Below are 15,685 nucleotides of genomic sequence, written 5' to 3'. Positions count from 1 at the left end.
CCCGAGAAAACCTGCTAATAAAGTTTCAAGAACCAGCTTTCAATGATGACTCTAGGGGTATACTACAACCCCCCTACTTATGATTGATTAGGATTACGAGAAAAGATTGGAATAATTACAGCATGCACAGAGGCACTCAAAAAATCATGCTTCCCACGCTCCATACATGAGCAGAACAGGAAAAAACCCTAATAACTGATGAAACAGAACGTACCCTCTGCCATGCACCTCATGAGGGTTCGCAGAGTGTAGATATAGATGTAGACGTATACTTGAAAGAAACCTGGAGACATCAGAAAGTTACTGATAGATTTTACAATCATAAGACATAGCTTTTAAAATTAGATTTTAAACTGCTAAGTATTTCCTAGGGCAGATGCGGCACATGCTTTATTGCTTACTAGTTGACCCTCCATACATTGTCCTATCCAATTTTTAATATATTTGTCTGTTATCGTGTTGTGAATTTGTGAAAAGCTATTGGTAATGTGTAAACAAAGTAAAAATGCGGAAAAGAAACATATTTTTGAGTGATCATTGTATTTAGTATCGAAAGTGCGCGTCGATATTCAGTTTCAGGAGGAGTACGTTCAGAAGTACGATTATGGGGTGTTTTATATGCGGGATTAGTTCCATCTACATTACAAATGCAAATGTGTGATACGTCTGGAACGTGATGGCCTAGAAACCATGTGCTATTGTTCCAAAGATTGTCTCAGCTGAATTAAGCTTAAATTTTAAGTCAATCAAATGATTTATTTTCTGCCATTATATTTGAAATCACAATGAATCTCGAGGTGTTTTATTCACATTTCGATTTCTGTTGCAAGATTGACGTTCAAGTAAAAAATCAAACCAAAGATATGCTTTGTTTCGATTGGTACGTGCCCTTATTTGCATGCATGTTACGAGCTGTGCCTTTATTTGTATTTGCTTCACGAGAGGAGCTGAGGCGTCTTTATTTGAATATACGTTACGAGAGTTACTGCGTCTGCGCTCCTTTCGGAGACATACTTTGGCTGGCGCACCTGTGTGAGGCCATATTGGATTTCTTCAGTATCGTACTTGGTGTGTTTTATATTATAATCACATTATCACTTATGTCCTATAAATAAATGCTGTTCCAAACTACTAGTACTTAGAGAATCTCTCGAAAAGATACAGTTTATTCATTTAAAATGTAGGATAAAGAGTTATTGGCGTTTAAAGATTTCACGAGTTTTTTGACACAGGACCAAGGACAAATTGCTATAATGTGTGTGGTGTAATAAGAAACACCTCTGGTAGTGAATATTGAGGTTAAATAACACAGACGGTTGTTTTCTCATTCATTGTTCTGAGTACTTCTGGGACTTGTCATTTTCAATAATTTAAAAATTAAGCTTGAAATATGGAAACGTGAGTGAATATTCAAAACACCTTGAGTATCTGGTAAAAACAAGCTGCCTCTTATCATCAGAACAAGAGGCATTGAAAAGACTGACACATTTGAGAAAGAACAAAGCGGTGAGTCAGTCTCACTGCCAGCTGGGTATAAAGTATAATAGAAAATTTATAAGGTAGTTGTTTTAGGAGACTTCATTTACAAACAAGAACGTCTTCAAATAATGCAAATATGCAGATGAAATCCATCCGGTACTGGTGCAGAGATGTTTCTGCTGATTCCTCAGTTACTTTCAAGAGCAGAGGTAGAAGTTTACTTTTCTAGCAGTGAACTGTAATTTTTAGTGCAAATTAGATCATACTCTACAAAACCTGCAAGTTTCAAGTACTTTTTGTAATACACACAACTATGTAAACAACTAGTATGTAGTTGACAGGTTCTCACTTTCAAAGAAAGAAAGTACAGCAAAAGTTGTAATTTTTCAACAAATTAGAACATACTTCACACAACCAGAAAATTTATGTAGTGCTAGGGGAGCTTTCCATACTATATACCACGAAGTAAATAACGAGTGTGAAATGGGAAGTTTGTCATCTTCAAAGAAAGAACAGATAGTAATGCTATCCATGTCTACAATGAATGAACCAGCCGAAAATATAAATAGTTCCTGTTGTGTTCGTCTGCTAGAATTGCTACTGCAGTCACAATGATGCCTTGACGACAGAGACATCAGTGGTTGACGCAAGGGTGGGGGGATAAAGGGGATGTATTCCCTCCTCTCACCCCTGGTATTAGAAAATGTATGATAATACAAACATTTTATAAATTTGCAGAAGTGTAACACAACAAGAAATGAAAATACTAACAAAATTGTTCACCAGCTGCTGTTCCTGAAAGACCAAACTGAAAACCTCTTCACTTCAAGAAATTTCAAACAGCAGCAAGGATAAACTTTCAACAAGAATATTTATGCTTTGTGCAAATTATATTTTAAATATTGATTTGACTCAAACCACCCAAACTGATTCATTCCCCTGCCTTCCCAAAGTTTTTTAGTTAAAGAGTAATCTGGGATCAGTAATTAAGGAACATAATTTCAAAATGTATTGAGTGCATTTTTGAAGTACCATCTATTTCTCATATGAGGCACTGAGAGCACAAGTGGACTAACCCACACTTTTTGTGAATTTGAGGTATTGACATGTTGTGATAACAGTATACGAGTATTATGCAATGCATGTTGATCTGTTTGTTTATCTGAAGGTTTGTCTAATGTAGCATCGTAAACATTGCTGTTGCACTCAACCGCCGATGGATACCGTTGAGAGCAGGAGTGGACTATGCGTCATAGTCCATTTGTGCTCTATGCTCTCCGTCCACTGCCATTGCGCGTGACGCCGGCGAACGAAAGACTTGTGTATTTAGTGTGGAACAACGTATTGGACCAGTGACCACGTGGACGTGTATTTCAGTTGATCAGCATGGCAGCCCCTGCGAAAAGCGTGGAGGAGCAATTGGAAGGTTAGTTTGTATTGTGTTCCATTCCTTTTTTGCGGATAACATTGTCGATTGTACACTAACGCGTTCATATGCAAACACGTCTAGATGTACCGTATCTCGAATGGTGACTTTGTTCAGAAAATGCAGGTTGTTTTCCATACGAAAACAGAATGACATACAAACAATACTTTATGTATTGCTATTTTGTGTAATCAAGTAACGATCACTTGTAATGTTATGTGTACAACAATGTTTTACCGCCCGCCGAGTTGTGTTGAGCAATTGCTTCGCCTGTGGATACCAATACACACGTTGACCATTACTGTAGTGTAGTTAATATTACATTGAGGGATGGATATTGTTATTACAGAGATGTTTGCGTCCGATGGGGAAGTGCCGGGAGACGCGAGAGCGAGCACGGCTGCAGCAACAACTGTTCCAGAGGACGTGCCAGAGACGAACGACGATGCCGTGGTACGGAGCCGAGGAAAGAAGCGCCTTAGAAACGAAGATAAATGGCTTCGTAACGTTAGGAAAGAACGGAGAGCTCTAGGTCAAGAGTATGTAAACCGTAAGGGTAACCTTGTACCTCGAAAGGAATTGCGGAAAATCAGCGAGTGTACGTGCCGGTATGAGTGCCACAAACACATCAACGAAGAACAGCAGGAACAAGTGTTCAATGAGTTTTATAATTTAGGCAGCCACGATCTGCAGTCGGCTTTCCTGTTTACCATGATTAAAGTCGTTGATAAAGCACGGTCTTACGTAGGTCAGCAACATTCACGTAGGGAGAAGACGAGATTGTATTACTTGCTCAATTCAAATGGGTCTGAAACGAGGGTGTGCAAAAGATTCTTTCAGAATACTTTAGCCGTATCTGCTGGAAGAATCGATAGGGTACTCAAGAATAAAGGGGAAAAAGCCACCCCTCCTCGTGATGGTAGAGGTAAAGGTGAACCTGGTAATAAAACACCTCGCCACAAAGTTGATGTAGTAAAACGTTTCATAGAAAAATTCCCGGCGTATGAAAGCCATTATGCGTATCATAAAAATAACGGTAGAAAGTATTTAGGACCAGATTTAAATTTATCAGTCATGTATTCACTGTACTGTGCAGAGGAGCAAATGCCCGTTTCTCATTTTATTTTCCGCAAAATTTTTTACGAAAACTTCAATTTGTCATTTCATCCACCAGTGTCCGACTCTTGTCGAACATGTGATGCTTTGCAGGTAAAAATAACAGCTGCCGATAATGATAAGGAGAGGACGGAGTTAATTGCAGAACGTGAATTCCATCAGCAAAAAGCTGAGTATGCACGGGCAGGTTTACATAGTGATACATTGCTTAGCAAATCAGATGGTAACGTTACAGTGATAACATTTGATTTGATGAAAACTTTGCCTACACCGATCATCTCAACTGGAGTTTGCTATTACAAACGTCAGTTGTGGACATATTGCTTTGGCATCCACAATATGCACAATGATGATGTATACATGTTTCTGTGGCATGAATCCATTGCGTCGAGAGGGCCACAAGAAATTGGTTCTTGTTTGCTGTACTTCATACGCAATTTTGTCAGGACTGAAAAACTAATTATGTACTCTGATCAGTGCGGAGGCCAGAATAGAAACATAAAGGTTGCTGTACTGTGCCAATACATTGTCAACAGCTCAGAGTTCTCTGTGAAGGAAATAGACCATAAATTTTTAGTTAGCGGACACTCGTACCTGCCCTGTGATCAGGATTTTGGCTTAGTTCAGAAACGAAAAAAGTATTTTCCTAATATTTACCGTCCTAAACACTGGAATGATGTGGTAGTGAGTGCCAGAAAAAGGAATCCATTCAAGGTAATTAATATGAATGCGGAATGTTTCTTTTCAACAAAACAACTCGAAAGAAACATCACGAATCGAAAATGTCTTCTGGCAATTGTAAAGTACAATGGTTGAACATACAGTGGCTGCGGTATGAAGCAACCAACAGATTCAAAATATTGTATAAATACTCGAACCAAAACCAAGAGCCATTTCAGGAAATTGATGTGGCCAAACGAACATCCACATGCATCAGCAATCTCGAACTGCTTTATCCTAATGGAAATGTAATTACAGAGGCAAAAAAGAAGGATCTGCTAAGTTTGCTTCCGTATGTACCTCCACTTCATCATGATTTCTACAAAACGTTACAAACGTCATCAAATGCTGTAGAAACATTGCCTGTGGATGATTTTGAAATGTAACACAATGCGTAACATTACAGAAACCAATGTAAAATGGTACATGTAATGTGTACAATGTATACTAGTAATGAATACTATTGTCACATGCATCAGCGTACTAACGGACCTGTCATTGAGAATGTTCAACTACTTGGAGCGAAAATGGACTAAGCCACAACAAAACTGCTAATATTCTACTATATAGTACTTTTGTAATTTATCTATGTCAAAATATTGTTCAATAAAACCACAGTTACATCATATGCATGTTACAAGGCTGCAATGTATCACAAACATACATTATTTGTGGGCCCGTATTATGAGACCTGTTTCCTCCATATTGACTTCTCCGGGGTTAGTCCGCTTGTGCTCTCAGTGCCTCATATACTCTTCAACTCTGCTTTTACTGACGGCTATCTTACGAAGTAAACTCTGGATTATTAATCTAATTACGACTTGTGTGAAGCAGAAAATTTGCCGAAAATGTTATCGTAAAGAGATGCGAATCCAGAACCCTTGAGGCCTTGGCTACTAATACCAAACCGACCTGTTTATTATAGTTTCGCCCATAAGCGTTTCATATTATGAATGTTTAGTTGCAACCAGATACTTTCAGGTAAGACCTGTATTACACTGTAAAAGGTCACATAAAATACCTAAATAAAAATTTACTCTTGATAAACATAATAAATTCTAGAAATTACATAGATTTAACGTGAAAAATGCGTAACTAGCGAAACGTTTCATTATTTAAATGTGAATGACACAGTTGCAGGCCTTCTAAAAATATCGATTGTCGCGAATGAGATTAAGAATCGGCATGTCTTAAATACGTTGTTTGTAAATATGAGGGGCTACTTTAATAAGTACAAGTGAAGCATTTAGTCGCCCATTCTAAAAAAAATTGCATAGTTAAATCCTCTCACTGTAGGCAATGTCACGAGTCAGATAGTGGTGAATGGCTTGAGCTTTTCTTCTCGCAATCCGCGGTTTCACGCGCATCTGTTTCCATTTTTCTCTATTTTCAACCAATGCACTCACCACCAACATCACATTAAATGCAGTTCTACAGATGATTCAAAATTCGGCTTCCATTCCCAAGCAACTACGACGAAAAATTTTGCTGTAGTGTAATAAGTCAACTGACTTGGTTTGGTCAAAGAAGTTTAACAATATCTTTGGCAAATGCCTTCATCCAAGATCTCTCCTTCTGGAATACAGGTCTAACAATGGACATGATAGCAATGAAACAATGTGAGTCAACATTCTCGTTACGAATTAGCAGAATCGCTGGAATCTGATAGCTTTGTACGTGTGGCAGCCGTACCACATAAGCAAGTGGACAGCGGCGCGTCACTATTCACACTCGAGGGCAGATTTCACCGTTTGGTCAACCATTACCAACGGTGCAGCGTCCACGGGCGCGGAAGAGACAAAATCGGAAGCTAGTGCGTGCTGGACCTCGGTGCCATATGGACGTTTACGGCGATCGTTGTTTCTGCCAGCCGCGGACCATGTGAGTCGAGTACAATGCGCGTTCCCCAATGACGCATACGTGAATTTTAACAGGCGCCGAACGGAGTCCCGTCCTGTCCGCGAATTGAAAGGCGCCCCGCGAGACGAGTCGTGTTTTGTGCATTCCGCTGCACGCGCGTCGTTCGTCTCACAGCAAACTCGTGACTACAACACACACTCGATCACTGAGGAGTGGGCACCCTCTGGGATCGGTGGCTGAGCTGTTTACAGCAGTCCAGCGACCGCTGTGATTGAACATTTCGGACCAACCATCGTCGATAAACATATTGTTGTTTAATCACGTGTTTGACTGATTTTTGCGAGCCTAAACACTGGACTTAGTGGGTGGATGCGAGAGTAAAAGTCGGCTCACAGCATGACGGATTTGAAAGCAGTAAGAACAACCCACCAGCTTCGCACGTTTCCAAGAGTCTTATGTGCTATACCGATAAGCATGTCTTCATAGCGTTCAGATTCAGTCAAACGACGTGCCACAAGTTACAATATATTGTTGATTAGTGTGTCGTATTTCGGAGGTTGCAGTGTTAGTTATTTAGCAATGGAGAACAGAAGAAAAGCAACTTTGTTCGGATTTTTTTCGTCTGCGAACAAAAGAAATTGTTTAAATCCAACAGAAATTACAGGTGTAGGGAACATTACTTCAGAACCTGATGAAGACATCCCTTAGCAGTTGGCAACAACAAAAGTAGATGGAAGTCAACATTACCAGTGTACTGAATCGCAGCCAGCCACACCTAATATTCAAAATACTCATTTAAACCCAAGACAAAAATACAGCCAGTATGACATAGGTACCTTTTCTTCACAGTAGTGCTGCCACAGTGATTGGAAACATATAACTACATTTTGAAATCCTGAGCTCCACCTAAAATTACAGATTTCATTGTGACAAAACAAATTTGCAATTTCGACATCGTTGGTTGTCAGAATTTCAATGGTTCTCTTATTGAGAAGTAAATGAGGGCGCTTTGTGCGAATTCTGCGTTACTTTTGCAGATGAATTCTATTCAGGGAAAGGTGCGCATGATCATTTGAGCTCGATAGTAAAAAATCGTCCAGAAAAAGGAAAAATGCTAAACAAGAATTTGGAGATAATGAAAAGAAGGGCATCAAGCTAAAGCCTGCATTTCATTTCACAATTTTATATAAGAGTTTCAAAATTAGACAGGTAATGTTAACATTCAACTGAACATAAAAAATGCATTAGGTGAAAACAGGGCAAAACTTTTCCTTGTTGTTAACACTGTTTTGTTTTGTAGATTAGAGGTATTACCATTAACATCACACAAAGATTATGGATAGCTGTCAGTAGGTGAAGGCGCAAGTGGAAATGACGGTAAATTGAGGGCACTATTAAGATTCTAAATTGAGGCAGGAGGTAAAACTCTAAAAATCCATCTTGATAGTGCAGGTACTAATGTGACGTTTCAGAGCAAAGGCTATTTGAATGAAATTATTGATGCTGTATGCAAACAACTTGTTGAGAAATTAACACATCTCAGTTTTTCAGTGTGGTGGCAGATGAAATTGCTGATATTTGTGGGACAGAACAGTTGGTGTTTTCTGCTCAATACGCCAGTAAAGACAAAAATATTTTCTTAATAGAGTTCCTCAAATTTGTTCCTGTTTATGATCTTCGTGGATTGGCTTTGGCCAATGTTATAAAACAAAACCTCCATGACCTGAGATTACATTGATACACTCCGCACAAAACGCAACACCGCTCCTGGTCACGATCGTGCCACCTACCGTCACCTTCGTGAAGCTCCTGTCTCTTTCCTCTCCACCCTGGCCAGGCTCTACAATGTAGTCCTGTCCACCGGTTACTACCCCGACCTGTGGAAAACCTCCCGTATCCTCATGTTCCTTAAACCTGGCAAACCGCCGTCCGCCGTCTCCTCCTACCGTCCCATCAGCCTTACCTCGGTCTTCAGCAAGGTCCTGGAATCTATCCTCACCTGCCGCATCCACCGGCATCTCCGCCAGCACCGCCTCCTTCCCGTCACCCAGTGTGGCTTTCGGCCATCCTTCTCTTCCGACGATCTTCTCCTTCACCTCACTCATCTCCTTTCCGAACAGCTTAATTCCCGTCGCTCCGCAATCTTCCTCTCCCTTGACCTCGAACGCGCTTATGACCGCGTCTGGCATTCCGGTCTCCTCTTCAAGCTCCAAACCTTTGCCCTTCCCATTAACTACGTCCGTCTGATCGGTTCCTTTCTCTCCCGCCGTCCTTCCTATGTCACCATCCATAACACAGATTCCTACACCTTTTTCCCCTCCGCCGGTGTGCCCCAAGGCTCCGTCCTCTCCCCCCTTCTGTACCTTTTGTACACGGCGGACATGCCGCCGCCGTCGCCCCCCGTCCACCTCCTCCAGTTTGCCGATGACACCGCCTTCCTCGCCCTTGCCCCCACCCTGCAACGCTCCCAACGCCTTCTCCAATCCTATCTTGACCGGTTCACCGCTTGGTGCAACCAGTGGTTGCTCAAGGTCAATCCCTCCAAAACCCAGGTGATCATTGTAGGCAAAACCACCCCTTCCTTCCGCCTCCTTGATTTCTATCTCACCGTCTATGGCCGTCCTATCGCCCTCACTCCCACCCTTAAGTACCTTGGCGTCACCCTCGACCGTCGCCTCTCCTGGACTCCCCATTTCCAGACGATCCAAGCCACGGCACGTTCCCGACTCCGTCTCCTCAAGCTCCTTTCCGGCCGCATGTGGGGTCTGGACCCCTCCACAATCCTCACAACCTATAAATCCCTCATCCATCCTATCCTTTGTTACGCTCATCCAGCCTGGATCTCCGCCCCCCCCTACCTTCTATAAATTCCTCCAAATCCTTGAACGCCATGCTCTCTGCCTTGCCTATCACATCCGTCTCCCCTCCCCCACGCGGATCCTGTATGATCTCATCCCCTTCCCCCACCTCCTCCTTTTCCTTGAAAGGATACGGATCCTGTACACCTCCCGTAAACTTGATCCTCCTCACCCACTCGTGTCCCCGATCCTCTCCCACCCCCGCCCGCTGCCGCGCCTGTATTCCCACGTCCCACCCGGTCTCCATCTCTCCACCCTCCTTACCCTCTCCCAAGGTGGCTTCCGCCAGCTCCCCCTCCCTGATGATGTCCTCCTCCCCTGCATCTATCCCTCCTATCAACTTTGATCCTCCCCCCCCCACCTCCTGTGTCCTTTCCTTCAGGCACCCTCCCTCCCCCCTTTCCCTTCCCTTCTCTTTCCTTTCCCCCCTCCCTCCTACCCTCTCCTCCGGGCTTCCCTCCCCCTTCCTCCCTCCCCCTCTCTCCTTTGCCCATGGCATCTCTGCTCTCCCCTCTCCCATTTCCCCTCCCACCTCCTCCACCTCCTCTCTTGGCAGGTCCCCGGACTCGTACACGCTGCGTGGACATTCGCGCGCCGGAGATCATCGCCATCAGTGTCTCGTGAGTGCCGTCATGTTTAGTGTTCAGTGTTCCCGCCGTACTCCATCGTTCACCTGTGCCATCGCCATCTTCAGTGTTAGTGCGTTGTGACAACAGTTTGTAGTGAATTATCGTCGAGTGTGAACGGCTCCGTGTTTGTCTTTATGTGTCTACTGTTTTATTACCCACCGTTATGTCACATTTGTGTATTCTTTCTGTTCTTTCTTTATCTCCTCTACGGCTGAAGAGTGGCGTATCATGCTGCTGACAGCCTGCCTGTTTGTACGGGTTTGAAAATAACAATAAAGAAAAAAAAACCTGAGATTAAATCTGGATGATGTCTGTGGATTGGGTTTTGATGGGGCAGCAAGTATGAGAGTTGTGTTCAATGGGTGTGCTGCAAAATTCCAAGAATCCTCTCTGCAGGCAGTTTATGTTCATTGTACTAACCATTCATTAAATTTTACTATTAGCCATTCATGTACTGTTTCTGCAATGAAGACCTCTTTATGCAGTGTAAACAAAATCATCATATTCTTCAGAGCTTCCCCAAACAGAGAAATACTGAAGGATAAACTATGAAAGATATATGCTAAAGCAAGAAGATCATGGCTTATGAAATTCTGTGAGACCTGCTGGCTAGAAAGGCTGGATTGTGTTTCCTTGTTTGTTGAATTATTTTCTCTCATTACTGAATGTTTGTCCAAAATACTAGAAATCCAAGATGCAGAAACTTCAAACCAAGCATTTTAATTTTTGGCAGCAATAAAAAAAAAAACAGACAATCTTGGTGCTAATGGTTGTAGCTAGTCAGGCTTTCAGCCTGTCACATGGTTTAGTCAATTTACTACAGTTAAAATAGGTGGATCTTATATGTGTGCTGATCTTTATGAGAAAGTAGAAAAGAAAATAAAAGAGTTTCGATCACATTTCCCTCAACCACACAAGGAGGCACAAAGTGTGGCTGAACATACTGAAATTAAACTGGAAATTCCAAGAACCATGGGGAGACAAACACAGGGCCCTAACTTGGAGGCAGAGAGTCAAGAAGTGTACTTTAGGCTTTCAGTTTTTCTTCCTTTCATAGACTATTTCATCACCCAGCTCCAGAATAGTTTTTTTAACCATAAGGGAACATTAAAAACATACAAACTTCGTTGCCAAAAAACATAGTGTGAGAATCAGATGAAAACTTATAAACTACTGTTGGTGCTATAGTAAATCAGTGACCTAATGATGCTGATGCACAACAAGAGAATTTGTAGAGAAGAAACTCCCTTAACCAGAAAGATCTCCAATTACTGCACACCAATTTTATTTACAATATCTTGGAATATGTGTAATTAAATTATTTTTCCCTGTTCTCATAAAGTACTGAAACTTCTCTCCATATTGCCAGTAAATACAGCAACATCAGAACGTTCGTTATCAACATTACAGTACTTGAAGATACATTCAAGGTGCACAATTGGAGTGGACAGATTAAATGAACTGGCCTTGATGTATATTCACAAATGCATAGAAATAAAAACTGATGAAGTACTGGGTGTAACGCCTAAGAAGCCTTGTCACCTTGTTCTGTAACTGCCATTCTGCCGTTGTTTGTGTATCAAAGTCATTATAATGTTTGTTACTATATTGCCTTAGTTTTAATTATTACATTTTACCAAAAACTCGAATCCCTCTTTTCCCCCTCCCCCCCCCCCCCAAAAAAAACGTTTATCCGCCCCTGAAAGACATCCATCGACGCATTCAAGAAAGGAGCACCTCTCGTGACGTACACACAAACAAAGGCAAGTTTGACTGATTTGCTGTGACAGCACCATGATGTAGTCACAGTCTAAAATAACAGTCATGCCACTTTGTCTAGCTTTTGTTACCAACAGCGATAGCAGCGCCACACGTATAAAGCAAGCGACACTCCTGAATTTGATATTTTTGTGTTATGGTTTTAGTCCGCAAAACAGCTACGCAGATGAGTGCGAATACTAACGTTTATGTTGAACTGCAACATAGTTTTTACAATATAGGATCATATGGTGCCATAGAAATCGACAGTAACTGCAAAGCGCCACATCGACTTTTTTTAGTTTCTAAGGACTATGGAAGATACAAAATGGTACATTACAGGACAATTTATTTACGATCCTCTCGTACTGTGCAGATGTTTACCGAATTGTGTCGTTTCCCTCTAATAACAAAAACTTGCTAGTAAACAGCGGAAGACCTGACGTTTTGCAGCAGGACATTGTGTATCTACCATACAAAGTGGAGTTTTGTTCACTATACTTTCAGCCAAATCATTGATTCTGAAACATAGAAAACCTATATGGAATGTGATACTCGCATCATTTAATATATGAAATAAGTCACCACAGCTGCAGCTTAAGAGAAAACGACACAGACACAATAATAAATCATCAAAAGCAATAAAACTGTTTCCCAACAAAGAAGAAACTCGTTCCACAATTGTTGCTAAATTTAAGCCAGAAACGGCAAGAATGTTCAACATGTTTGCTTGTGAAGGAAAAGTAATTACATTAACAAACTTATTCTTGTCTTGCTGAGTGAAGTGTAAGAATGGGCCAATCATTAGATTACATAAAAAATGTTTATGAGTCAAGGAAAGTCCTTATGAGAATAACACCAGACAACAATGGAAATATAGGCTTTCCATGCATGAAATACATATATATATTCTCTTACTGAGTAGCTGCAAATATACACGTATTAGTTAGTATTTCTTCATGAATAAGTTGTAGCTTATTTCATTGACTTAGCGTGTTTCGGCCGGTTTTACATGTATTTCACGATAATTCATATCTCTTGGTACTTTCCTAATGCATAGAGCATATAATTATAACAACTATTTCCTTAATTAAGCAGAAAATTACTATTACACATCAGTGGAGGATACATGTGGGAAACGTGCGCTCCCCCTTGCGGGGCTGGCCGCATTTCCGTTCTGCGCAAATCCCGCTAGTCGGCCCGCACACTATTTGTTTCGTCAATCGATTCGATTGAATCGAGTTGTCGAGTAAATGTACCTTCCTTCGTAGGAAGCGCGCACGCGCCATCGTATTTTATACGTTTCTGTCTGGCACATAGATAGCTAACACGTAACTACGAGAAAAGTCGCGGCCATTCTAGTGACCTTGATACGTTATTCTGTCTGGCATTTGTTCGGGAAAAGTCGCGAATGTTCTACTGTTTTCTTGCACAGAAAATATTCGATACATAGCGTTATAAACAGTGCTGTTTTTCTGGGGGAACGCTGGGGGATGCGTACCCCTAAACTTTTTCGTCGACAAAGTAATTTTTTTACGATGTTGAGAACTTGGAAGAGTGCCAAAGATTTATTTCAAGGATGTAAATTTTTTATTTCACTTTTTCATGTTGGTAATCATAATACAAATGATGCCAGTGCAGTTTTTGGTGGGAAAAGCGATGCCATTGACTGTTTCAAGCATTTAGAAGCTGTGGCAACCGTTCTCGACAACTTAACCGCTGGCAGCCAGTTCGACAAGCATCTAGTGCCGTCGCCCGCTAATAGTGGGCGATGGTAGTGCTAAACGGATTTGCGTACGCTCAAACGCCGAGCTACCTACCGATAGATGTCTCTACAGTCCCGCTACCATGACGGTGTTGATGACGTCATGGCTAAAAGCAGACGGATGGTATTCCATGCTTCAGTTATAAGTAATTTTCGCTGCATTATATCCAATGTTGGAGTACACTCAAACTCTTTTTTAGGAAAAAAAAACACTGGTTATATATACGGACTATTCACCGAATAGGGAGCTAGTTTACATTCGGAAGCAGAATATTAAGACTGAAGAATGAATAAGTAAAAAGTCCTAGTTGTAGCAAGTACAAGTGTGAAGATTAGTCAAGAGAGAGAAGTGAATCAGTGCTTCTCTGAATTACCGTTCTTTGAAGAAGAATCACTCTTTGCGATTAAAACGAGACTAATGGGAGAGATTCTTCAATACAAGCAAACGAGCATAAACACCCTTAATGATTGTGATTCTGTTATGCAAGCCTTGTCTGATTCTCGTAGATCTGACTATCCTAATTTGCACACGCTATACAAAATATTTGCTTGTCTATCTGGATCTGTTGCTACAGTAGAAAGAATTTTTTCTACATTGCAGTGAACAAAGACTTGGCTGAGGTCGAGAATGAAGGAGGATCGACTTAATGGCTTAGCTCTGTTGAACACTCACCATGAAAATTAATTGTCCTATTGACGAGGTTATTAACCAATTGCCAGGAGGAATAGACGCATAGATTTCATCATTTAAGGACGAGAACTGCAACTGGAACTTTTTTATATCATAAGATGGCATTGTCTTGTATATGTGTATAAACAGTTTAAATAAAACTTCCTTAAACTTTGCATGTGAGTTGATTATTTTTTATTACGGTAAAAGTAAAGGTAGCTCAAGATATCTTTACCACCCCCTCCTTGAGGCTTTTCTGTATCTGCCACTGCTATACATGTGACTGACTGCTTTCTCAATGCTTGGATCGCTAGAGCCCCTCCAGGTGTCAAATCATAACAACTTTCGCAGCACTGAGTGTCGTAATTGTATTTATTAGACTGTGATGTAGTAGTAAAATAAATAGTTCACGGAATAGAAATAAAATAAATACTTTGTTGGACAGCACAAAAGTAAAACCAAATTAAATTTTATTTTAATTTAGGTTGGAGTACGTTTTTCCAGATTTTTCTCCAGATTTTCGAGATTTTTTCGAATTGAAAACATTCAGTTGAGTTATTCCCATGCAAAAAAACAAAGAAAGAAAAACAATCAACTTAATGTGCAGTTCCTATCGTCAGTTATGATCGAGAGTGCATACAAAAATTATGAATTTTTGCAGTTTGTCGGATTTCCCTGACATTCTTTTGTAACTGGCTTGATTAGTTTCTGTAAACTATTCCAGGACCATAATAAACAAAAGAAGAAGAGAATTATGTCCATTTATCTTTCAAATCTTGAGGTCGTGAGATTATATAAAAATTCTATAGAAAAAAGCACTTCTACATTTTCCTGTAGGTTCCAGTTTTGTGGGGAACTTTTCCAATTTTTCTTTACCTAAAAACGTTATTCAGACTATTATAAACATTACAAAAGATAATCCAAATCAGTCCAGCCATTCTCAGTTGATGGACTTACCAACATGCAGCATTTAATTTTTATTTATACAGATGATGTGCAGGTTGAAACTGGATAACCTGTAGGAAAATTAAAGGAGGTGGAATCTGGATAAAATAAAACAACCTATGGTTGTTGAGAGTTTCAGAGGAAGCATTAAGCTTCTACTGAGAGAAAGAATTGGAAGAAATATGACAGAAAATGAAGAGACAGCTTTGAGAGATGAAATTGTGAAACCAGCAGAGGAAGAATAAGGCAAAATAATATAGTGCAGTAGAAATAGAAATCCATTGGTAACACATGAGCCATAGAACTTAACTGATCCAAGGAGAAAATATAAAAATGCAGCAAATGAAGCAGACGAACGGAAATACATGTGTCTATAGCATGATGTTAATAGGAAGTGCAAAACGACAAAGCAAGAATGACTAGATATGAATTTTAATAGCCATAAATGTGTCTTTGAAA

The 15,685-nt window shown here is 40.7% G+C and overlaps 1 protein-coding gene across 1 annotated transcript; it reads left to right on the top strand.

Moving 5' to 3' along the window:
- The first annotated feature begins 2,783 nt into the window (after window positions 1-2,783).
- LOC124775588 lies at window positions 2,784-4,837 on the top strand. The gene is made up of 2 exons (XM_047250418.1): window positions 2,784-2,905; window positions 3,255-4,837. The coding sequence occupies exons 1-2, from the start codon at window positions 2,866-2,868 to the stop codon at window positions 4,835-4,837; spliced, it is 1,623 nt and encodes a 540-aa protein (XP_047106374.1). The 5' UTR covers window positions 2,784-2,865.
- The last annotated feature ends 10,848 nt before the right edge of the window (window positions 4,838-15,685 follow it).

The sequence above is a fragment of the Schistocerca piceifrons genome, chromosome 2 (genome assembly GCF_021461385.2).
Source record: "Schistocerca piceifrons isolate TAMUIC-IGC-003096 chromosome 2, iqSchPice1.1, whole genome shotgun sequence".
Classification (NCBI taxonomy): domain Eukaryota; kingdom Metazoa; phylum Arthropoda; class Insecta; order Orthoptera; family Acrididae; genus Schistocerca; species Schistocerca piceifrons.
This window is presented reverse-complemented; position numbering and strand designations above follow the sequence as displayed.